Source organism: Rhinopithecus bieti, unplaced genomic scaffold, assembly GCF_001698545.2.
Source record: "Rhinopithecus bieti isolate Rb0 unplaced genomic scaffold, ASM169854v2 scaffold_13174, whole genome shotgun sequence".
Classification (NCBI taxonomy): Eukaryota; Metazoa; Chordata; class Mammalia; order Primates; family Cercopithecidae; genus Rhinopithecus; species Rhinopithecus bieti.
The window spans coordinates 543,501-567,027 of NW_016807335.1; the positions used below are offsets into that span (position 1 = coordinate 543,501).

The 23,527-nt window shown below is 44.2% G+C and overlaps 1 protein-coding gene across 3 annotated transcripts in view; it reads left to right on the forward strand.

Moving 5' to 3' along the window:
• Positions 1 to 23,527, forward strand: part of CPVL (carboxypeptidase vitellogenic like) — a 160,641-nt gene that overhangs the window by 32,353 nt on the left and 104,761 nt on the right. For all 3 annotated transcript variants that reach the window (XM_017881353.1, XM_017881352.1, XM_017881354.1), the window contains exons 3-6: positions 2,469 to 2,587; positions 19,271 to 19,385; positions 20,330 to 20,388; positions 22,690 to 22,769. In XM_017881353.1, the coding sequence (XP_017736842.1) occupies positions 2,469 to 2,587; positions 19,271 to 19,385; positions 20,330 to 20,388; positions 22,690 to 22,769 (373 nt within the window). The remainder of the gene's footprint in view (positions 1 to 2,468; positions 2,588 to 19,270; positions 19,386 to 20,329; positions 20,389 to 22,689; positions 22,770 to 23,527) is intronic.

A 23,527-nucleotide genomic window follows, 5' to 3' on the forward strand; every position in this document is an offset into this window, starting at 1 on the left:
GATCTTTCTGTGGGCTAATTAAGAGTGGAAGTGAAGAAGGGGAGAAGAAAAAAGACAGATGGTGGGAAGAGTGGGAAGGGGAGCAGCGGCAAAAACTACTTTCCCCGAACACCTCCCTTTTCTTTCTCATAAGATCCTCCCCTCTCTCTCTTTTTCTTTGGCTTTTCTTCTGATGGAGGAGGGATAGACCTCATTGGGAACAGAATGGGAAGACCTACAGAGGTTGCATTAAGCAAACTTCCCTGGGAGCACCAGGCTGAGCCAGAAAAGGGAAATTCTTCTAGACTTCACTTGGAGTGGCCAAAGGCTAATTATAACTTTCTCTTCCAATTGACTGAACCTTTATTTTATATGTCGTGCTAGGCTAAGGGTTCGTATGCATTTTTGTTGTTTGATCCTCACAGAAAGCCCGGGGTAGCAGAATCAGTATTTATATTTTGCATAAAAGGAAAGAGGCTCAGAGAGATGGAGCAACTTGCTGGGGAGTCCTAATCTAGTTAGGATTTCAAACCCAGGTCTGTCAGGCTAGGAAACCCATGCTCTCCTATTGTGTTGGCCTAACAGGACCCTCAAGGACCACCTGTTGAGACCTTTCCTTTGTCCCCATGACCTCCTCTGCTCAGAGGTGCTCCCTGTTCCTAATCAGCAGGTGTATTTCACAGATAGCAACAGTAATTCTGCTCCCTACCTGCCAGGTTCTTTCTATAGGTTTTACATGTGGGGCTCTTTTAATCCAGATGGCCCACGGGCAGTCCATCTTTCACAGAGGAGAAACTGAAGTACAGGGAGGTTAAGTACCTGTACAGAGGATCACCAACTGGTCAATAGGAGTGCTAGGATCAGCAAAGGAACCGTGTGGTCTAGATGAGAGGTTTTCCTTTTGAGAGGCATGCCTATATATATGTTTGTGTTTGAGATAGGGTCTTGCTGTGTCATCCAGGCTGGAGTACAGTGGCATGATCACTTGACCTCCTGGGCTCAAGCGATCCTCCCACCTCAGCCTCCCGAGTTGCTGGGACTACAAGCACTGCCACCATGCTCGGCTAAGAGGCATGCCTCTTTTAAAAGAGGAGCTAGTGGTCCCAAAACAGCAGTGTGCTGGTTAAAGTTTAGCAACCAGCCCTTGGAGTCAGGACCCTGACTTAAAGCATCTATTCCCTTGAGTGTAAATATTGTCACCTTGGCTTATTTTATCCTATCAATGTTGGCTGTGAATGCTGAGCTGGGAAGATATGCTAACAATTAGCCCTCCAGAGCCTAAGGACTCCACCTACCACCAAAGGCATCTTTAGCTGATGGCATGTGAGGAGTCAAGCTTCCTAAGCTACTAACCAGTCTCCAACTTAATATGGCTCAGACCTACATCGCTTTTCTTGAGTGATTAGTTCCTACTGGGGACACATTCTTTGTCACCACTAAAGGATTCTTCTCCTTCGCCCAGACTTTCCCTTTTACTTCCCCACCACATTCTGCTGTTTTCTGTTCCTTTGCCACTCCCTTCCTGACCACTACTTCCTTGCACCTTCTGACTCACTCTAGTTGAAAGCCCTGGGGGAAGGAACAAACTCTGCAGCCTGACTGCTCGGTTTAATCCCAGCTCTCCTCTACTAGCTGTGTGACCTCAGGCAAGTCACTTAACCTCTCTGTGCTTCAGCTTTCTTATCTGTAAATTGGGAATGAGAATTATACTTCCCACATCATGTAAAAGCCCTGGTAATGTGGCCTTGTAAATGTCAGCTCCTGGTAGCATTTTTTACTCCTGGGCATCCTTGGCCATCTGAGCATCCCCAAATACTCCTTCCCTGTGCCTGTCCCAGTGGTGCCATAAGAAAGCCAGGACCCCTGGCCTCCACAACTGTCCCATTGTCCTGTTTGGTTCCCCCTGAGTAGCCATGAGGTCTCACCCCCAGTCTCCCCACTGTCCACAGCCGCCCACACTCCCATATGCCTCGGCCCACTCCTCTTAGTAGATGTGACAGCCTTTTTGCCTTCATGAAAACAAGATCGTGAAGAACACAGGCCTTCTTGGGGTGAGGCCGAGAGCTGCTTCACCACATTGTTACTCTTGCACCCCACTGTTTCAGGTCAGTTTACTTGATCCTGCTCCTTTCCATGTGGCCCAGGGTGAACACCTTGGTTTATGCAAGGTGTGATGATAGGAGATTTTCTTTTCTTCTTTTAAAAGAACTTTAAAACAACCTTATCACAGCTTATAAAATATATTTGGTCACCCCTCCCCAAAGACTTAAAACTTTCGTGTGTCCTTGGCTAAATTGCGAATGTGGACTCTGTGGGATTGGCCAGGGGCTGGCTGGAATTTGTTGAAGGAACTACCTTTCATACCAATTCCCTTTTAGCTTATCTAATCACTCCATTTCATCCAGACTGAGATAGATGGCTCACATTTTTGTTGTTGTTGTTGTTGTTTTCTGTAATCCTTGGGTAAATTTTTTTTTTCCCTCCCACAGGAAAAGAATTGAGTTTGGTCAGTCCTTTCCTAGGACTGAACGTGAAGAGTTATGCCGGCTTCCTCACCGTGAATAAGACTTACAACAGCAACCTCTTCTTCTGGTTCTTCCCGGCTCAGGTAGACGCCCAACAGAAAGAACACCAGTGTTCAAGAGCTGGCTTGCCGTTTGAGGGTAGAAATGTTAGCCTACTGACCTACAAGTCTTTAAAAAAAAAATCTTGTAGATTTTTTCTAAAATAAGATTTTTTTTTTTTTTTTTTCTAAAATAAGCAAATCGGCATGGTGTTCCTATTTATGGACAGGAAACAAATGTTTTTGGCGGGAGTGGGAAGTGTCTAGCTTCTAAATTTCTTGCAGCCTTATTTGGAGTGTTAATACTACCACCTTCTTCCTGCCACAGTCTTCTTCCTATCGTTTTGTTGTATTTTGTTCTAAAATACTTAGGGCAGGAATGGGTGGGGGATAAGAAGTAGGGAGATTGCTGAAGTTAATAGGTAATGCATGGCAAAGTATGTTTATATCTAGTCAGCCGTGGCCTTGTATGACTGCCCTGTCTGTGGGCTCCTTCACGTACTCAGTACCCACTTATTGAGCATATTCTGTGCTGTGGGGCCACAGAGGAGACACTCAGACACTTCTGAACTCAGACACTCAGAAGAAGAGTGGGAGGATTGCTGATGTAGGAAAGCTTCTGGCAGGAAAGGCCATCACTTTTCCAAATTTCTATAGACAGAGGTGGGTATGCTTTTCTACTTCACCAATCCTATGTAGTTCACCTTTAAATCATGCCTTTCTTCTGTATGAACAAGACACTTTTAGCTTAGGGGTGCTGTTGCGGGTATTGGTAGAAGTGCTGAGATGCATAAACAAATCTTATTCCACTGCAGAGTAATTTTCTATTTTCATCCTCCAAATTGGATTTGTTTTAGAGGCTAGAGAAAGCAAAGAAAAAGCTATCCCTATGGAGGATGTTGTTTATATTTGCATTGATTTGCATATAGCTGGGTTGCATCTATAGTAACTGAGTAAATTGCTTAATCCAGGGTTGTTTTCAAGTTACATTGTTTCTCTTGGTTACTATTGAGTTATATTTTCTTGACTTCTTTCCTGCTTTCTCAACTACATGGCCTCTTGACATAGTTCACCCCAAAGCAGCCTGTGGTCAGGTTGGGGCATGTCAGAAGTGGTGAAGAATTCCAGATCCTTTGTGGTTGGGCTCACAGTAGCCGTCAGCCTGTCGTCTTCTCTAGAAGGCTTTCTTGGACCCTAGAGAGGGCTTCTTATTTCTTCGTCATTGTTCCTGCTGAGTGAGGCAAGCAAGATGCCTAGAGCGTACAGTGTAAGGAGACACTCACCCTGAGGGTCATACAAGTGCAAGGTCAGCACTGGAGCCTGAGCACCCTCCAGTCTCTTGCTGGTGCCTCCCATGGGTAGAGCCCAACTGGGAGCCAGGTGGAGTCGGGTAGTTTAGCCCATAGAGGTCTGCCTAACAGGGCACAGAGCGGGATGGAGGAGGGTGGATAATGGGCCTTCAGTCTCTTAAACTTTATGCCTTTCAGAAACATTCTGTGTGTGTGTATTTTTTATATCATATCTATTGATGCCATTGAATGCAGTCATTTATCTGCAGTAACCTGTTTATATTAGTTTTCTCTTGCTGCTATAACAAATTGCCACAAACTTAGTATCTTAAAACAACATACATTTTATTTCACAATTCTGCAGGTCAGAAGTCTGACATGGGTCTCCCTGGGCTGAAATCAAGGACCAGTAGGGTTGTGGTACTTCTGGAGGCTCTAAGGGAGAATCTCTTTTCTTGCCTCTTGCAGTGTCTAGAGGCTGTTTACGTTCCTTGGCTCATGGTCCCTTTCTCCAGCTTCAAAGCCTACAAAGGCAGCCTGAATCCTTCTCACATCACATAATCTCCATGGTCATGTTTCCTTCTCTGACTCTTGTCTTCTACCTCTGTCTTCTAAAAGGACTCTTATGATGACATTTGGGCCACCTGGATAATCCAGGATAGTCTCCCCATTTTAAGGCCAGTTGATTAGCAACTTTAATTCTCTTTTGCCCTGTAACCTAACATATTCTAGGAATTAAGACACAAACATCATTAGGGAGTTGTTATTCTGCGCAAAATGGATACTTGAAAATTTGCCTAGATTATTGAGTCTCAATATGTTTTATCTCAGGGATTCTCACATGTTATCGCATACAAGAATTCTCTGACTTCCCCCAGAGATTCTGACTTGTACATTGGCAGAGGCCAGCAGGTTGCAGAATTACCAAGTGAACCATGCTCTGTGAAGTGACCAACACACCTTTTACCAGAAAGACATGCCTAGAGCAGCCAAACCCAGACAGAGGTGATGTGTTGCCCATGTTGAGGGTTGAAATGAGGGAAGTGAAGAGACCAATGCAGCCTGTGGAGGTCAGCTTCCCTAATCCAGCTTGCGGATTGTCTAAGACCTGTTAGCACTGCTTCCCCACTCTCGTCCTCCTCCCCCACTCTAGCTGGAAACCCCCAATTCCTTACTTTCCCTTCTGCTTTGTTACTTGTTTATGACACCAGTCAGTTCCTCATTACCCTCTGAATGCTGTCTTCTTTGGTAATGATCCAGATTTGTAAAAACAGAAACTAAGGGTGAGAGAAGAGTTCAGATGGAAACAAAGCAAAAACCCAGTTTTTTTCTTTCTCAGGTTGCCTCTGGTCAGGTGAACAGCTGTGTCTAGAATGTAGGTGGTGCTCTGGCACCGTAAACCTGTTCAGGGAAAGGAGTTTAGTTTGCATGCTCTACTGGTTGCCAGATTGAGGTCTGAAAACCCCCTTCATTAAACAATGACTGGACTGCTGGTTTTCGCTTTTTCCACTTAATTGAATGAAAACCTAGCTGTGCATCCCATGACCAGGTTATGTTCTTTTGAGTCCAGTACTGTAGCCACAAACACAACCTAAGATGATCCCAGGAGACACAATGGGAAAGAATGCCTTTAAGTACATGGTGTTCTAGTGAAAGCGATAGATGAAGCTTCAGGAGAAGAAGGGCAGAGATGAAAAAACGGTACCCACAGATGGGTACCACCATGTGGCAGCCAAGATAGACTGTTCCAAGACCTCTTACCAGGAAGCCCACATGCAGAGCCAGATAGCTGAGGCTTCTGGCTATAAATTATGGAGTCACACCAGTTTGGGTGAAGGAGATAAAGCAGGTGTGACAAGAAGAAGCAGTGGTCACTGAGACGCAGGGACTCCTTTGCATTTGGCAGAGATATTAGTTCATTGTCTGTCACAGGGAAGCAACTGATACTGTCACCAGGAGAGAAATGACCCCTTTAAAAAACTGAAGGTAGAGAAAATAAGAGATCCAGGAAGGATGCCACACTTGTCATATCCTCCTAGTATTTTTGGGGGGGATGCTGTTTCTCAAATTAGTTTTGTTTTCCTGTTATTGCTCTGAGACTGCCCTGTTACTGTATACAAATCAGAACAGAATAAATTCCAGAACTTTACATTGGTGTGCAGTGGGAATACAACCTGCAAGAGAAAGGAGTAGGCATTTTGTATGGTATAAAAAGTATAAGGAAACTAGCAGAAATGTAGCAGTTATAGCTGCTGGTAATTGAACACTGACTATGTGCTAGGCACTGTGCATTTTCTTATCTAATCCTTACCTGAACCCCATGAGGAAGGAATTGTTATCCTCATTTTATAGATGAAGAGATTAAATAATCAGCCCGAAGTTCCTCAACTAGAAATTGGCAGAACTGGAATATAAAATTAGGCCTCTGATGTGGAAATCCTTGATCTTGGCCGTCATGTGTTAGATCCAGAGAAAACGAGCCGTGGAAGGCACTTGAGTATAGTGGCTGAAAGTATAGTCTCTTCAGTAAGTCAGGCTTGGATAGAAATATTGGCTTCACTACTTATGCTACAGGTGACCTTGGGGACATTTCTTAGTGCCTCTGAGCACTGGTTTCCTCATTTTAAAATGGGGATCAGAATACCTACTTGGCAATGGTTTTGAGACAGAAGAGATAATAGGGGAAAGCATTAGAGTGGTACCTAAAACATGGTAACTATAGTTGCTATTGTCATTATTTCATTATGATTATGATTATTATGGTTATTATTACTTTTTAAATTATTAATGCAAATAATGTCAAGAACTAAACCGGTCACAATTTGAGAGGTTAAAGATGACAGCAAATAGAGGGAAATTCTAAATTAGAAGAACCTGAACCCCAGCCATCAAGGTGGATTAATTGCTACCAGGTCAGGAAATTACTAAGTGAAACTGGGATTTTTTGCACTGAAGAAGATAAAAAAGACATAGAGATTATTACTCTTTAAAGTCAGCATCCTTCTCATTGGAAAAAAAAATTGCTAGTATTGGACTTTATCTTATAGATATAGGAACATAGATAATTCATTGGACACATTTAGCCAAAACCTACAGATCAGTTACCTCAAATGTCATGGAGCCAAAACCTGGGGCATTTAGAGTCAGGCCTAGGCCCCTTTACAGAGGACCCCACCTTGATCCTCAGGCCAAGAGGAAAGGCCCAGATTCCTGGACTTGAGAATCTAGTGTCTGTGAAAGATCAGGATCGCATTGGTGAGGTCCATGAGGTGCTCGGGCAACCTGCGAGAAGGACTCCCTCTCAGGATCCTACAGGCTGGGCCCTGCTGAATCAGATACTAGGATGATCAGATAGCACAATACCCTTGAATCAGCAGTCAATTGGAGGGAAAATGAACCACTCTAATGCTCCTAGTCCAAAACAAAAAGGTGTTCTCTCTGGCAGTAGAAGAGCATGTCCCAAAGGTGCCTGGAAGCCAACAGAACAGCCTATCCTCGGGGTTAAGGCATGGAATCAGTCCCCACCATACTTCAGCATGGTGCCATGTACCATGCTGCACATCTGAACTTCTCCAGTAACACAGTTAATGTGGAAGACGACAGGAATTCCCAAATGTGCTACTGCTCATCAGAAATACCTGGGGAGCTTTGGAAATGTGATAGATCTCCCAGCTCATTGTCTAGCTGCACCCAGCATAGATTCTGATTCTGCAGATCTGGAAAGGGCCCAGGGATCAGTGTTTGCAATGTGCTCCACAGCGGCCCCAGTGCAGCGAGTCAATGGGCTGGCATTTGGGAAGAGAGAACTAGAGGTTTGGATACAGGGATTCTAATTCCAAGTCTGCGATTCCCGGCTGTATAACTTGGGAGATGGCATTCGTATTCTCTGGGCCTCAGTCCTCTCATATAGAAATGAAGATGTTAAACCTATTGGATTGCTAAGGCTCCATCCCAGCATTACATTCTGTGGTTCTATAGTTAAGTATAAAAACATCCAAAAACTCCAAATCAGGATGTGGATTGAATGAAGGAGCCTTTGAACGTGGTGGCCTGTGTGGTAGCCAGCCTTCAGGCTAGTCCCCAGTGCTCTTCACCTCTTGGCATGTGTGCCCTTGGGCAGTCCCCTCCACTACTGAATCAAGGCTGGCTTTGTGACCAACATGCTAGCAGAAATGATGGTGTTTGACTTCCATGGCTACATTATAAAGGGCAATGTTACTTGTGCCTTGGTCTCTTGAGTCCCTCATTCTGAGGAAAGGATGCCGTATTGGGAGGACACTCAAGCAGCCCCATGGCTGAGCCTCTGTGGAGAGGAAGTGAGGCCTCCACCCTCCAGTGGGTACCAACCTTGGAAGAGGTTCATCTAGTACCAGTCAAGCCTTCTGATGACTGCAGCTGTGGCTGATTCCTTGACCACAGTTTCGTGAGAGACCCTGAGCCAGAACTGCCCAGCCAGACACCCTCAAATTTCTGACCCACGGGAATCCTGAGAGATAAAAAATTATTATTGTTGTCTTAAGCCATTAAGTTTTGGAGAGATGTTGTGTCGCATTAGATAACTAATATAGCTTCTTGTCTTGTACTTTTAGGCTGTGGCTGTGATATCTTGTGACAACTAGCATATACTCCCTAACCTGGGGGAAGGATGAGGACATAAGGAGTGGGGATTACTATGCCAGCTACTTTCAATTTTTGGTGTGTGTGTTTTTTTTTTTTTTTTTTGCCTCTCAGCTCCAATTCTACCCTCTTCCCTCTTCTGCCATAATAGAGCTCTCAGCATTTCTCCTATGCAGCAAGCACAATATTAAGCTTTGTCAGTAGAGGGTGCTGGAGAGACACTGCAGGAGGAATTTGGCTTCTCTTTCTGTTTCTATGTCCTGCCTTTTGCTTTTTCTTGGCCCACTGTTTAGTCTGTTAGCAGTGTGTTGAGGTGGGGGGTGGGGACATCCAGTGGCACTCTGTCTTAGCTATGCACCCAGACCACCAAGACTCTTAGCAAGATGATATTGCTGACTCTGTCTAGGTGATCACCTGGCTGTGGCCTTTCCAGTGTGAACACCATACACCCTAGGCCTTGCCGGTGAGCAGACCCCTGATAGCCCTGCTCTCTCTGCAGCCCTCTCACTAGCTCAGCCATTTGCGCCCCGGAGGGTTGTTCCCTCGGCCCTCCCAATGTAGACATGGTGCACTCCAGGCTGTGCGCCACCCTTCAGGCGAGCAGGCTCCTAGCCTCCTGAGTCTCTGTGTCCACCTGCCAGTCACAGCCTACCTGTTCCTATTACCCAAGGATGGTTGGCCAGCTTTGGACCAGGGAACCCAGTGAACTTCTCAGATACTCAGAGGGCTGCAACCATACCTTCTCCAACGAGGCCTGGACAGCAGCCTTGGGAAGAGTCCACTCCCCACCATAAGGTCCATCTGCGAGCACTCCCCCTAGCCCAGGGCATTGTTTGGAGTTCTCTTTATATATATATGTTTAGTCCCCTGTTATAACGAATACTTCTAGATATTAACATTTCCCTGTTCCTTAGTGGACATAGGAAGCCTACCCAGCATGCCGGTCTTTGGCCAGCACTGAGGATGTGGCTGTGGGACAGCATGCCCCTCTGGTGTTTCATCTTCACTTTTGCCCAGGGGTGTCTCTGATACCCATGGCTGGCTGGGGCCAGAGTAAACGCTGGAACTTGTAACAGAATTAAAGGTGAATATTTCCAGGCAAAAAAAAGAAAAATTAAATAAAAAATTAAAATGACTCTGTGGTTTCTGACTTCTGATTGGGCCTTAACTAATGCAGGTACCATTCTAAATCTTTCTCCAGCCCTGAGACACCAAGGGCTGGAGAGTAATAGAAAAGTCTCAGGAGGCAGGGCAGCCAGTCTTTCTGTCTTAGCCCTATTCTATCTGAGACCACAGGATTCCCTTATCTGTGCTTCATTCTTCTCCCTTGGCAGATCAACATGCTTTGCTTCTCCAAGCACTCGACCAAGTATGACCAACCTTTCATTTCCAAGTTTACCTTTCCTTGTATCATGTAGCCAACAGAGATTAACTAGCACCCATGGCTGCCACAGTCTGGCTTACATCTTCTTCCTTGGTCCAATCAGCTAAGACTGAAGGTGCTGGGTATTAGCCATAATATAAACATGGCTAGCAGGCTAGCCATGGATGAATGGAGACTCAGTTCTTAGAGAAGAGGACCATTCTTAGAGAAGGGGACATGGACTGGACAGATTTATTAAAATATGTCTCAAAATATATCTAACACAGGTGGATACAAATCCACCAGCAATGCAACAAAGATTTGGAGATCACAGATAATTGTCTTCTTCAAACTGATTCTGTTTATCTTCTCTTTGCTACATACGTAATGGCATCAGAGATATAGAAGAATAGAGGGTATCAGAGACAAAATAAAAAGACAGTAGCTAAAGGTGATGTTATAGATCACCACCCATAGGTATATTTGAACACTCTGCAGAAACTTGCATGCCTGATTTCCTTTGTGGAAGTGAAATAACATAGACAGAAAGTAGCTCTAAGTTTTGCATCAGGAAGGGAAAGTAAGGTGTCTTCTCCACACCTCCCCACATCCTCCCACCTCCCTATTCCTTATATAGTATAAGTTTCTGGTAGGAGGCACAAACAGAACAACCATAACTATCTCATGAAGGAATGAGCCAGGTAGAAAGATTAGGAAGAAGAAAGTTAGGATTCTAATGGGGTGTAAGCTGGTTCAAATCAATGAGACAAGCCAAAGCTTGATGAGAGTCAGGGGAACTTGGGAATGATGCAAGGAGGCCTCAAAACAAAAAAGGATTTTGAGGCTGGGTGCAGTGGCTCACGCCTATAATCCCAGTACGCTGGGAGGCCAAAGCAGGTGGATCACTTGAGGTCAGAAGTTCGAGATCAGCCTGGCCAACACGGTGAAATCCCATCTCTAATACAAATAAAAAATTAGCCGGGGGTAGTGGTAGGCGCCTGTAATCCCAGCTACTCCAGAGACTGAGGCAGGAGAATCGCTTGCACTGGGAAGGTGGAGGTTGCAGTGAGCCAAGTCGTGCCATTGCACTCCAGCCTGGGTAACAAGAGCGAGACTCCATCTCAAAAACAAAAAACAAAAAAGATTTTGAAAAAATTAATTTTCTGTATGATAGTGCCATGGCAGCAATCATGGTAAAGGAAGATTTAGTGAGTGGTCAACACCAACCACTTGCAATAAAATTTCTTTGAAAAACACGAATGTCTTTAGCAACTTGTGTGTATGTGTTGAGTGTGTATGTGAAGAGTTAAAATGTTATGTACCTCTTTAACAATTCTAGTCACAAAATTAATTGCTTTAAATAAAAAGCTCTGCCTTGATTAACACCATTAGTGTAGCAGCTGAAGTATTAGCTGAACTGGGATCTGTATGGCAAAATGGGAGTCCATTTAAACATACTTGTGGGAATTTAAAGACATTTACTTGGGGTACTAATGACTTCAATTAAGGTAGAACACATTACTTAAACCAAGCAAATGATCAGCCTCTGCATATTGACGTGTGAAGAGGGCCTTAATTAATTTACTAATTGCACTTCTCATCTTAAGCAGTGCCATTGATTTGGATCTGTTAGTGGTTTAGTTGCTGTTTTCTCTAACCAAGCATGGCATTCCTTATTGGAGATAGGAGGAAAGGGGTGGCTAGGGATATGTAACCAGTCCTGAAGATTGGCAGATGCCTGTCTACTTTAAGTGACTTTCTGGTCTAAAATGTTACCCTAACACTTGCTGAGATACCTTAAATTTCCTGGGGTCACTCCAATAAAGTCCTCTTATAAAATGGAATCATGAGGCTGGGTTTGTAATCCCACCCTGTAATCCCAGCACTTTGGGAGGCCGAGGTAGGTGGATCACAAGGTCAGGAGTTCGAGACCAGCCTGACCAACATGGTGAAACCCTATCTGTACTAAAAATACAAAAAAATTAGCTGGGCATGGTGGTGCACACCTCTAATCCCAGCTACTCAGGAGGCTGAGGCAGGATAATCACTTGAACCTGGGAGGTGGAGGTTGCAATGAGCCGAGATCACGGTATTGCACTCCAGCGTGGGCGACAGAGCAAGACTCCATCTCAAAAAAAAAAAAAAAATTATGTTCTTAAAAGTACTGAAATTGGCAAGTTTTTAGCACCCTCCTAGTCAATATATTAACTTTACTGTTTCAGTGATATGCATATGGTCTGAGCAGAAGGTTATCTCTATTCTCTCTCTCTCTCTCGCTCTCTCTCTCTCTCTCATGCAAAGGAGGGCCTGGGGGATAAGGGCTGGTGGAGGATGAGGGTGGTAAGAAAGACTCAGGGCAAAGGTGATGCTATCCAGGGAGGGTATATCAACCTGGGGAACAATAGGGCAGACAGGATTTAGTACTAGTTTTGTTTCAATGAGTTTCACTTTCTTTGAATGACATTCCATTAAGACATGGAGTAGATTTCACCATCATTGTGAATAAGAAATAGAATTTGCTAATGTGAGAAATTGTGAAATTCCCTTTTGTAGAGATTCTGGCAGAATAGATAACGTCTCTCCTTCTGGGCCGTTCCTTCTGGAAGAAACTCTGAAGAAAGAGTGTCCAAGTTCATGGATTGGTCACCAGGGGTCGCCAGAAGAATTGAAAGGGCTTCTGAGGCAAAGCCATAGTTGCTTCTTGTTCTCCAATAAAGGGCCCAGGTTTGTGGGACCCACGGGCCAACCCTCTTCTGTTGCTAGGGAGACTTCTCACTTAAGTATTTAGGATTCCTTTGTTCTTTCTTTAATATTTATAACTTTTTTGTCCCTTCCCTTTTAATCATCAGTTCTTGCTGCAGGACTCTGACCTGTAAGTCATTAGTAGAGGTTTTATTTTCTTCTTTAATATGTAGTATGAGGGGATTACTCATATTTTAGATCTCAGCTCAAATGTTACCCCACCACCAGAGGCCTTCTTTAAGTGCTTAATCTAGTGTCTCTCCATTCCTCTTTCATATCACTCATTTATTTAGTTACTTGTTTTTTTTTTTTTTTTTTTTTTTTTTTTTTTTTTTTTTTGAGACGGAGTCTCGCTCTGTCACCCAGGCTGGAGTGCTGTGGCCGGATCTCAGCTCACTGCAAGCTCCGCCTCCCGGGTTTACGCCATTCTCCTGCCTCAGCCTCCCGGGTAGCTGGGACTACAGGCGCCGCCACCTCGCCCGGCTAGTTTTTTGTAGTTTTTTTTTTTTTAGTAGAGACGGGGTTTCACCGTGTTAGTTACTTGTTTATTGCCTTCCCACACCAGCAGAAAAATCATCAGAGCTGACACTTAAGTAGATGTGCCAGGCACTGTTCTCAGTGCTGTGCATATATCGACTCTAAAACTGCATGAAAACCTTAGGAGATAGACATTAATAGTATCCATATTTTCAATCAGAGGATGCTGAAACACAGAGGAGTTAAGTAACTTGCCCAAGGTCACAGAATTCTAAAATAGCATAGCTGGAATTCAAACCTTGGCATGCTGGCTCCAGAATCCACGCTCGTAACTATAAAGTATTCTGCCTGCTCATGGGTGGGAGCTGGTCTACATCCACGGCCTTAGACAATCCCTGTGAGTAGTTGGCGTTACATGTTAAATGAATTAATACCTTGTGGTAAATTCATAGAGTGCATACTGTTCATTAGAATAATGGTATGTACTGATATAAAGAGATCTTCACAACATATTGTTAAGTGAATACAGCATATTAGAGTATAGGCTGATCCTATTTTTGGAAAAAAACATGTATATGTATATTGCATATATAATAGCTACAGGATATGTATATATGTGTTTGTGTGGAGAGGGACCATAGAGAAAAATCTGGAAGGGTAAACGTAAGCATCTCCATGATCATCTCTAGGAAGTAGAATTTGTCGGGGAAGAGGGGCTTTTAAAACTACCTTCAATGAAAAAAAAAAACAAAAACCTTTAGTTAGAGTAAGTACTGTTTTATAATAGAAAAGTTTTAAGAAAATTTTAAAGCTTTTTTTTTTTTTCTTTTTTTTGAGACAGAGTCTCGCTCTGTCACCCGGGCTGGAGTGCAGTGGTGCAATCTCGGCTCGTTGTAAGCTCTGTCTCCCTGGTTCACGCCATTCTCCTGCCTTGGTCTCCCAAGTAGCTGGGACTACAGACGCCTGCCACCACGCCTGGCTAATTTTTTGTATTTTTAGTAGAGACGGGGTTTCACTGTGTTCGCCAGGATGGTTTCCATCTCCTGACCTCATGATCCACCCACCTCAGCCTCCCAAAGTGCTGGGGTTATAGGCGTGAGTCACCGCGCCTGGCCAAATTTTAAAACTTTTGGAAAAATAAATGCATTAATTGTGTTACTTCGTACACTTTTGAATTATAACTTCAATATAATAAATGTTTTTAAATTCCTGAATTTTGTAATGCTGTAGATGAATTAAAGTGGTCATTTCTTCATTCAGTCTTAAGTATTGCAATATGGTTTTGTTCAGGAAGTCTTTTATTCTTTCCAAAGTTGAGAGTAGGGGAAGGGCTGCATTCTCACAATTGAGAGCTGAATATATCACCCTAAGGATTGTCACAGAATAACCTCATGCCATTGTTATGGACATAATTAATATTATACTGCGTATCATGACATTTGATGCCATGTTATATTACAAAAGTCTGCATGCTGTGACACAACTGACTCTTGGGCTTTTGGCATTGAACACATACACCTTTATTTTCCAGATCTGACTTTCACATTTTATCACAGATAAGGGTGACATTAGTTCACAGGTTGGTTGGCCCATCAAAGTAGAAAGATGTATGTGTGGGCTTTTCTTTAAAAACAGGCTTCTTCCAGGGTTGTTGAGCCTCATTCACCTCCTCCAGGAAAGTAAATCAGGAGCAAGGTCAACTGAGGCTGGAGGTGTGTACACAGATCTTGTTATTTAAGCATTCCAAGAATGCAGTGTCCTGTGCTTCAAAGTTGCATAATAAAGATGTTTGGCACTGAGGTGTTTGACTTGACTTTGTAGTGTGGCCTCTCAGGGTCAGGCTATTTTTCTGAGAGTCTAGAGGTCCGGTTCATTGTGCCAGGTCACAGGAAGGGACATGGAAGGCCAAGGGAGGATAGGGTGGAGGATAGGGGAGAACAGGCTGGAGACCAGAGGCCTGAGATATTTAGAGGGCAAACTCTCCATCCTCCTTCAGACCCTCAGCCCTCCTACACATTCGAACCACCTGGGAGCTTTTGAGAACTACCGATGAGGCCTCCTCCCCACAGACCAACGGAATTGGAATCTCTGGGATTTGGACCTAGGCAGTAGTATAAAAATACTACTCTCCGAAAGAGAAAACCTCTCCAAAATATTTTAATGAGCACATTGCAGCTTCTAGGAGTTCACATGTAGTTTAGGAAGGAAGTGGGGCTGGATATCCGCTGGAATCAGTTGGACTCACAGCATCTCATATTCACTGGGAGGCTGGGAAGAGCAGGGACTACCTTCCACCCAGATCCCATTGTTTTTCCACCTCTCATGTGTGTAATTTGCTCCTACTGCTGAGTGAATACAAGAGGAAGGTGATACTGGTGAGTGGATCTGAGAGGAGATAAAAATCACTTATTTAAACAAAAACACACAGTTAGTTCCATAGGCAGATTGGGGCAGAGCTAGTTATTTTTATTCAGCACATTAGAGTTTACAACATCATTTCATGTACGTTTGCTCCTCAGAGCCTTCAAGCAATCCTGTGGGGCAGGCATTATGGTCATTTGACAGATGAGGAAACTGAGGGTCAGGATGGCACAGCTGTTATGTGGCCAACTGGAACCACAGCCTTTTTGGCTTCCAGTTCCAGGGATCACTCTGCTTCCAAGCAGCAGCTTTAAAAGGCTGTCATTGATTTTCATTTTTTCTGCTTTGACTTATTATCATTATTATTTGAGACAGAGTCTTGTTCTGTTGCCCAGGCTGAAGTGTAGTGGCACGATCTCGGCTCACTGCAACCTCTGCCTCCCGGGTTTAAGTGATTCTCCTGCCTCAGCCTCTTGAGTAGCTAGGATTACAGGCACCTGCTACCATGCCTGGCTAATTTTTATATTTTTAGTAGAGATGTGGTTTCACCATACTTGCCAGGCTTGAACTCCTGACCGCAGGGGATCCGCCCTCCTCGGCCTCCCAAAGTGCTGGGATTATAGGCGTGAGGTACCGTGCCCAGCCTCTGCTTTGACTTAAAAGACAGAACCCTCAATCTGTTGATTTGTTCATAGACATTTGAACACTTGAGGCAGGGTGAGTAACTAGTGAAACTGATCAGGGAAGTTGTGGGCTATAGGAGCAAGAAAAAACCACCATACGGCCCACTTTATTATTCTGTCATTTACAGATAGATTGTGTTCAAGCCATCTACAAATTCCTTGTGTTTATCTATTACAGCAATAGATAATATTTGGAGAACGTATACTATAAAGCTGAGATTTATGAAAAGGAATTCATTTAATCCTCCCAGCAAGCATACAGTGTAGCTACTATTATTTATCTTTTTTTTTTTTTTTTTTTGAGACGGAGTTTCGCTCTTGTTGCCCAGGCTGGAGTGCAATGGTGCAATCTCTGCTTACCGCAATGTCTGCCTCGCGGGTCCAAGCGATTCTCCTGCCTCAGCCTACCACGTAGCTGGGATTACAGATGCGTGCCACCAGGCCCAGCTAATTTTTTTATATTTTTAGTAGAGACAGGGTTCTTCTTCACGTTGGTCAGGCTGGTCTGGAACTCTTGAGCTCTGGCAATTGGCCCGCCTCGGCGTCCCAAAGTGCTGGGATTACAGGCATGAGCCACTGTGCCTGGACTATTGATCCCGTTGTTATGGGTGGGGAAACTGAGATCCAGAGAGCTTAGGCAACTTGCCCAAAGTTACACACTGGTGGGTAGTAAAGCCTAGACTGGAATCCAAACCGTTTGGGGCAAGAGCTTCCACGCTTCTTCATTATGTAATACTGCGCTGACCCCTGGAGCTTCAGGCCTGCTCATCAGAGGCCCCAGTAGGATTCTGGGCTTCTACCATTTCTACCTGTTTCCTTAGTCATAATAATCATTTATATTTATTGTGCTTTTATCATATATTAGGCATTGTTCCAAGGGCTTTAATTATGTCGCTTAATTTGTTAACGCTCAAGAATGAGCCCGAGAGGTGGCGCCTCATAGGAAGGGTGCGCCCCAGCTCATGGCCATTCTTACCAGCACCTGTCTTGTAGCAGGTCCCCCTGTGCCCCTTCCAAAGCTGTGAAGGACTCTGTCAGGCTCTTGGTGACTGGAAAGAGAAGCTCCTCTATGCCCTCTGTGATCATGGTTAGAACTCTGCTCAGCTCTTCCTGCAGGTCTTGGCGGTGGCATCCCAGTCACCTTCTCTTGAGTCAGTCTTGCCTTCTGCCTCAGCCTTCTGCCACCATCCAGGTCAATGGAACACATCCACTCAGACCTTCCAGCGACACCTTAATTTGTCTATATAGCCAGGCCAAGTCAGAGGTGGCGGGATTTTATTCTGGGCTAAAGCCAGGGGATCCTTGCTGACTAACCATCCAACGAGCCACGCCATCATGCAAGGGCCCACTGTTAGGTCCTGCTGGAAGCCAAGCGGGGGAGCCAAGTAGAGCTTTTTTCAGGTGGTTCTGGAGGATTTGCCTGGCGACTGTGCCTTCTTCCCTTTCTAGGTCTGTTCTGGTGAGAGGGTTTCCCTTGTCCTTTCCCTTGTGCACAGCTCTGCTCCCTGGCTCTGCTCCTGGCTGGATCCTTCTCAGCTTTCAGGGCTCAGGGCAGCACTCAGACCTCATTGAAGCCTTCGCTAGTCACCTTCTCCTTTTCAGCCTCCAGTGACTCTTAAATCACCTGTATTTCCTTTTCACACTCTCCAATCATTGTATTTTTATTTATTTATTTATTTATTTATTTATTTATTTATTTATTTGAGATAGATTTTCACTCTTGTTGTCCAGGCTTGAGTACAGTGGTGGTATCTCAGCTCACTGCAACCTCCGCCTCCCCTGTTCAAGGGATTCTCCTGCCTCAGCCTCCTGAGTAGCTGGGATTACAGGCAACTGCCACCACGCCCAGCTAATTTTTGTATTTTTAGTGGAGATGGGGTTTTGCCGTGTTTCAGGCTAGTCTTGAACTCCCAAACTCAGGTGATCCACCCACCTCGGCCTCCCAAAATACTGGAATTACAGGCATGAGCCACCATGCCCAGCCTTGTCTTTATTTCTTACTTACTGCCTGTATTGCCCATGCAATTCTAAGTTCCAAGAGGACATGCGTTTTCTTCTTCACTCACTGTTCTGTGTACCTAGCTCCCGGCACTGTGCCTGGCCCATATTGGGTGCTCAATAAATACACATTGAATGAAATAGTTGAAAAAGTCTCTGTCATTGAAGGTGATGGTATTGACACTACGGCCAGTAGCTAATTTTCAACCTCACAGCCCTGCCAGTACCCCTTTCTAGTTCATGTCTCCCACATCTCCTAAATAAATCTGTACCTTGTTCAGGGATTTGTCATTGTTATTTGCATTGGCTAAAGGCCCCTGGGGCCTGTCCGCTCCTCCTCATTTTCCATGGTGTTGAATGAAGTTGTCCTTGTCCCTATGAACACATTCTTTTTTTTTTTTTTATGAGACAGAGTCTTGCTCTGTCACCCAGGCTGGAGTGCAGTGGCACAATCTTGGCTCACTGCAACCTCCGTCTCCAGGGTTCAAGCGATTTTCCTGTCTCAGCGATTTTCCTGTCTCAGCCTCCCAAATAGCTGGGATTACAGGTGTGTGCCACCACGCCCGGCTAATTTTTTGTATTTTTAGTAGAGACAGAGTTTCACCATGTTGGCCAGGCTGGTCTCGAACTCCTGACCTCAGTTGATGGCCGCCTGCCTCGGCCTCCCAAAGTGCTGGGATTACAGGCGTGAGCCACCGTGCCCAGCTATGAACATGTTCTTAGTGAATAAAATCAGAAAGGCATTTGGGCTCTCAGTGCAGAAGGGAAAGTGTCGCTGAGAATGGATTCTTTGTTGTGCCTCTGTTGGGAATATGCATGTTAAATGGAAGAGTCCTAAAGAGTCCCTTTTTTAGTTTAAACAGCTAAAAAAATATAACCATGACCTAGGCAGTATGCTAGGTGTCTGGCAACATGCACAAGCCAAGTGTCTACATTTAAGGGGCTTTCTGTCTCTTGGTGGGAAAAGACTTGACTGCATGACAAGAAGACACCAGCATACAAGGCACAGTCTCATTCACAGAACCAAAGATGACCAGTACTTTGCTTATAGCGGTGAATGGTTACTGAGGTCTGGGGAGGTTTCGTGGGATTTAGTCACAGCCCTGTAACACAGAGAGGATTTGGTAAGTTTACTTGTGTGTGTTCTGTAGCCTTAGTGAGTGTTCTGTGTGGTCACTGGTTTTATTGTTTCCTCTAGATACAGCCAGAAGATGCCCCAGTAGTTCTCTGGCTACAGGGTGGGCCAGGAGGTTCATCCATGTTTGGACTCTTTGTGGAACATGGGCCTTATGTTGTCACAAGTAACATGACCTGTAAGTATCCCTTGCACTATATTTCCTATAGAATCTTTCATCTGAGCCTCATATCTGCTCCAAAACTAATTTAGAGTAAACACGGAACCACTAGGACTAGCTTAACTGTTCCAGATTACCAAAACACAACTTTCTGGCAATGTCCATCCGAGAAGGAGGAGCCTCAGGGCTGTTCCTGACTGGATTGCTGTCTCCCTTGAAATTTGGATGAAAAGTTCTGATCCACTTTCTTGCAGTCTGCTGCTGACTCAGGCATTCTGAGTTTGCAGAACAGTTGGTATTTATTACAATTTGGGACAGCTCTTTGCAGGGGACTAATGGGTAGAATTATATTCCTAATTACTCACATGAACTACACACTTTGTGGTTCAGTCACACTCATGATCTGATAACTTGGAAGCAAGACGCTATTCCAGGTGGGGGCTGAGGTGGAGGAAGGATAAAGAAAGAGCAACATCTGGCTGTCACTAAGTTTACCTTCATCTCATTTTTTTTTTTTTTTTTTTTAATTTTGTTTACTTTCCCTGGGTCAGAATTTGGAGTGTGAGCCAGTTCGTGACTCAGTATAAAGGCTTATGTGCCAGTTTTGTTGAAGTAGTTCTCTTCAAGAGATGGAGCCTTAAGGATGATTGATTTAATTGGACATACAGATATTATTGCAGAGGTGGTTGGTGGGTGTCTTTTCATGTTCCAAGCTTTTGTTGGGTTTTGTTTCCAAGCTTTATCTCAGGTGTGGAAATGCTCTGGGCTGGGGGAAAGTGAAGGAGAGGAGTGGAGAGGGTAAAGGTGCAGGTGCCTGTTCCCCACCATGAGAGTATGAAGTGCTTTTAGAGGGGACACCAACAGCTCACGAGGACCGGGGAGTGTGTTGGGCTTCTGACCGCTATGAGGCCTCGGTGGAATGCTTGTCCACTCTATCTCACCCCTCTTCTCTGTTTTCACAGTGCGTGACAGAGACTTCCCCTGGACCACAACGCTCTCCATGCTTTACATTGACAATCCAGTAAGTCCGGGATGACCCTGTCTGCTATCAGTGCTGGCCTCTCCTGTCTTGTACTTTTCCTTTTATTAAGTACATTTAAAAAAATAGATTTAGTTTTCCTTTTCAAAATAGAATTTAATCTGTGAAATTAAAACCATTTTGAGATTTAGTTTTTCTGTTAACATATATAATCATATCAGAGTTTGGCAGTTTTCCTTGCTGCCTTCTCTCATGTCCTCATTTTTTTTTCTATTGAGATGGAGTCTTGCTGTGTCGTCCAGGCTGGTGGCTCACTGCAACCTCTGCCTCCCCAGTTCAACCCGATTCTCCTGCCTCAGCCTCCCATGTAGCTGGCGCCTGCCACCAAACCTGGCTGATTTTTGTATTTTTAGTAGAGATGGGAGCGGGGATGGGGTGTTCACATGTTAGATAGGCTGGTCTTAAACTCCTGACCTCAGGTGATCCACCCGCCTTGGCCTCCCAAAGTGATGGGATTACAGGCTTGAGCCACCGCGCCTGGCCCGTTTCCTTATTTTTAATCCTATGAGATGTCCTGTTCACTGAATTAGATAACCCAGGAGGAGGAATTTGTTTCTTTTCACTGACAGTATGGGTTCCCTATATAACGGGTTATTATGTAGTGTCAGAACTTCTAATCTTTCACAATCTTCTAATCTTTCACATAGAGTTGTAGATATACAAAGTCAAAATGGGTCTCCTTCACTTTTTTTTTAAATTTTTATTTTTTTGAGATGGAATCTTGCTCTGTCACCCACACTGGAGACCTCCACTTCCCAGGTCGAAGCAATTCTGCCTCAGCCTCCCGAGGTGCTGGGATTACAGACTTGTGCCACCACGCCTGGCTAACTTTTGTATTTTTAGTGGAGATGGGATTTTACCATGTTGGCCAGGCTGGTCTTGAACTCCTGACCTCAAGTGATCCACCCACCTCAGCCTCCCAAAGTGCTGGGATTACAGGTGAGACCAACGCTCCTGGCCTCCTTCACTTATTAAGACAAGCAGAATGCTTCATCTCTGGACAGAAGTGATACTCTCCTTGGGGAGGTCTTCTGATATTGGTTCTATTAAGGTGCAAAATAGGAGAGAAACTTAGCATCAGCTTCTACAGATTTGGAGTATCTTTGTGTCCTTAACTAAAATCTTTAACTTCTCTCACTTTTCAGATGGTCCAAAGAGAACACAAATAAAAGGGGAAAAAATGTCAACATGCTCGTTCCCCCACCTTGTTTTGTCAGCATTCCATTTTCCTTGTCCACAACTGTGTATTTAAATAAAAGATGAATTAAACATCCTTGGGTGTTTGGAAAACAAAAACACAAAATTCTTTATACCAGATAGGGAGTGCATTCCTTATGCAAATTGTTGACATAAAAATAGTAGCTGCTTCTTTTAATTTACAGTTCAGTTGTCTGTGAACTTCCAGGTATAAGAAAATATTAGTTTAAAATTAGTCTTAATTATGTTAAAACTCCTTACCTACTGAAGATGAAATGACTTAATGGCCATATTTCTTGAAAATAAAGAAAAGAAGGGGGAGGAGGAGGAGGAAGAAGAAGAGGAAGACAACGTACAACTACCTTTTTCTCCAGCCTAGAGAGTTTCTTTTTTTTCTTTTTTTGGAGACAGAGTCTCGCTCAGTCACCAGGCTGGAATGCAGTGGCATGATCTCAGCTCACTGCAATCTCTGCCTCCCAGGCTCAGGTGATTCTTATGCCTCAGCCTCCCCAGTAGCTGGGATTACAGGCACCCGCCATCATGCCTGGCTAATTTTTGTATGTTTTGTAGAAATCGGGTTTCACCATGTTGGCCAGGCTGGTTTTGAACTCCTGACCTCAGATGATCCGCCCGCCTCAACCTCCCAAAGTGCTGGGATTACAGAAGTGAGCCACCACGCTGACTAAGAGTTTCTTCTTGGCAGGACAGAGCAAAGCACTCTGCAGGTTTCAGAGAGGAGACAACTTTGGATCTTTTGATACTGTAGCAGGGGATGGAAAAGATGAATTCTTCTTCCTTAAATCAACATCTGGCAGAGTCTCCACTGAGGACCAGGGCAGCTTAGCCACTGACCCCAGGGCAAAGCTCTGTGTTGCTGTTTTGTTTGGGCTTTGGGGGGTAGAGAGAATAGGTGGCACTCAGCATCCTCCTGGGAGGAGGGCTAACGGCACGGGGGGATGATGGCAAAAATCTGAAGTCTGAGCTTGGCCTTTGGAACAAGGTCGCCTTCCAGTGTGGGACCTCCCTGCAGGTCTCTAAGGCATGTGTTTCTCTGTATTTATACCTGCTTGTCTATTTCTTCTGCAGGTGGGCACAGGCTTCAGTTTTACTGATGATTCCCATGGATATGCAGTCAATGAGGATGACGTAGCACGGGACTTATACAGGTAACATGCTCCCGCTTTCTCTTGGCCTTCTTCAGACCAAACTTTTTTCTATCTCAACAGGAAAATTATTCTAGCATTGGAATTATTATTGACTGAGCCTTATAGTCCAATTCCTGAAGATAATTTAAGGATACTTTCACATCCACACACAGCAGAATTTTTCAATTAAAGATTATTTTTTAAAACTTTCAACCAGACATCTGAAAGGTTTCTGCTTGTTTTCCAAAATTGTATTTAACTTTGCATTTGTGGGGGACAACATCTTTTCAGATATTTGTTTGTTTCCCAGGATTCTTCTTTTTGTGGCTTTTGGATGCAATTTTTTACTTTTTGCTTCTAGTTCATGACTTTTCCATGCTGAAAACTTAGCTTGTTAGTCTCTAGTATTCTCCCTTCTTCTTGTGAAAGTTTTCTTTTGCTTAAAAAAAAAAAGAAAAAAAAAGAAAAATGTAAAGTTGTAAGTCTGGCCAGTGTCCATATAATTTCTCCCTTTATTTACTCGTATTAATCAGTGCTATTTTTAGCATTTTAAGAAAAGCAAGTGACCTTTCTTATTTGGTCAGATTTTTCCAGTCCACAAATTATTACTAGAGACCAAATCCTGGTTTCTTTCTGGTCACTAGGGCACCGCTTTATGCATTATAATAATTTACTAAAAGAACCCTAGTGGCCAGAAGGAGTTAACTAGCTCCCTACCCCACACCTCCACCAAGCACTCTGTTAATTACTACCAATCCCCAAAGCGAAAGTGCATCTAA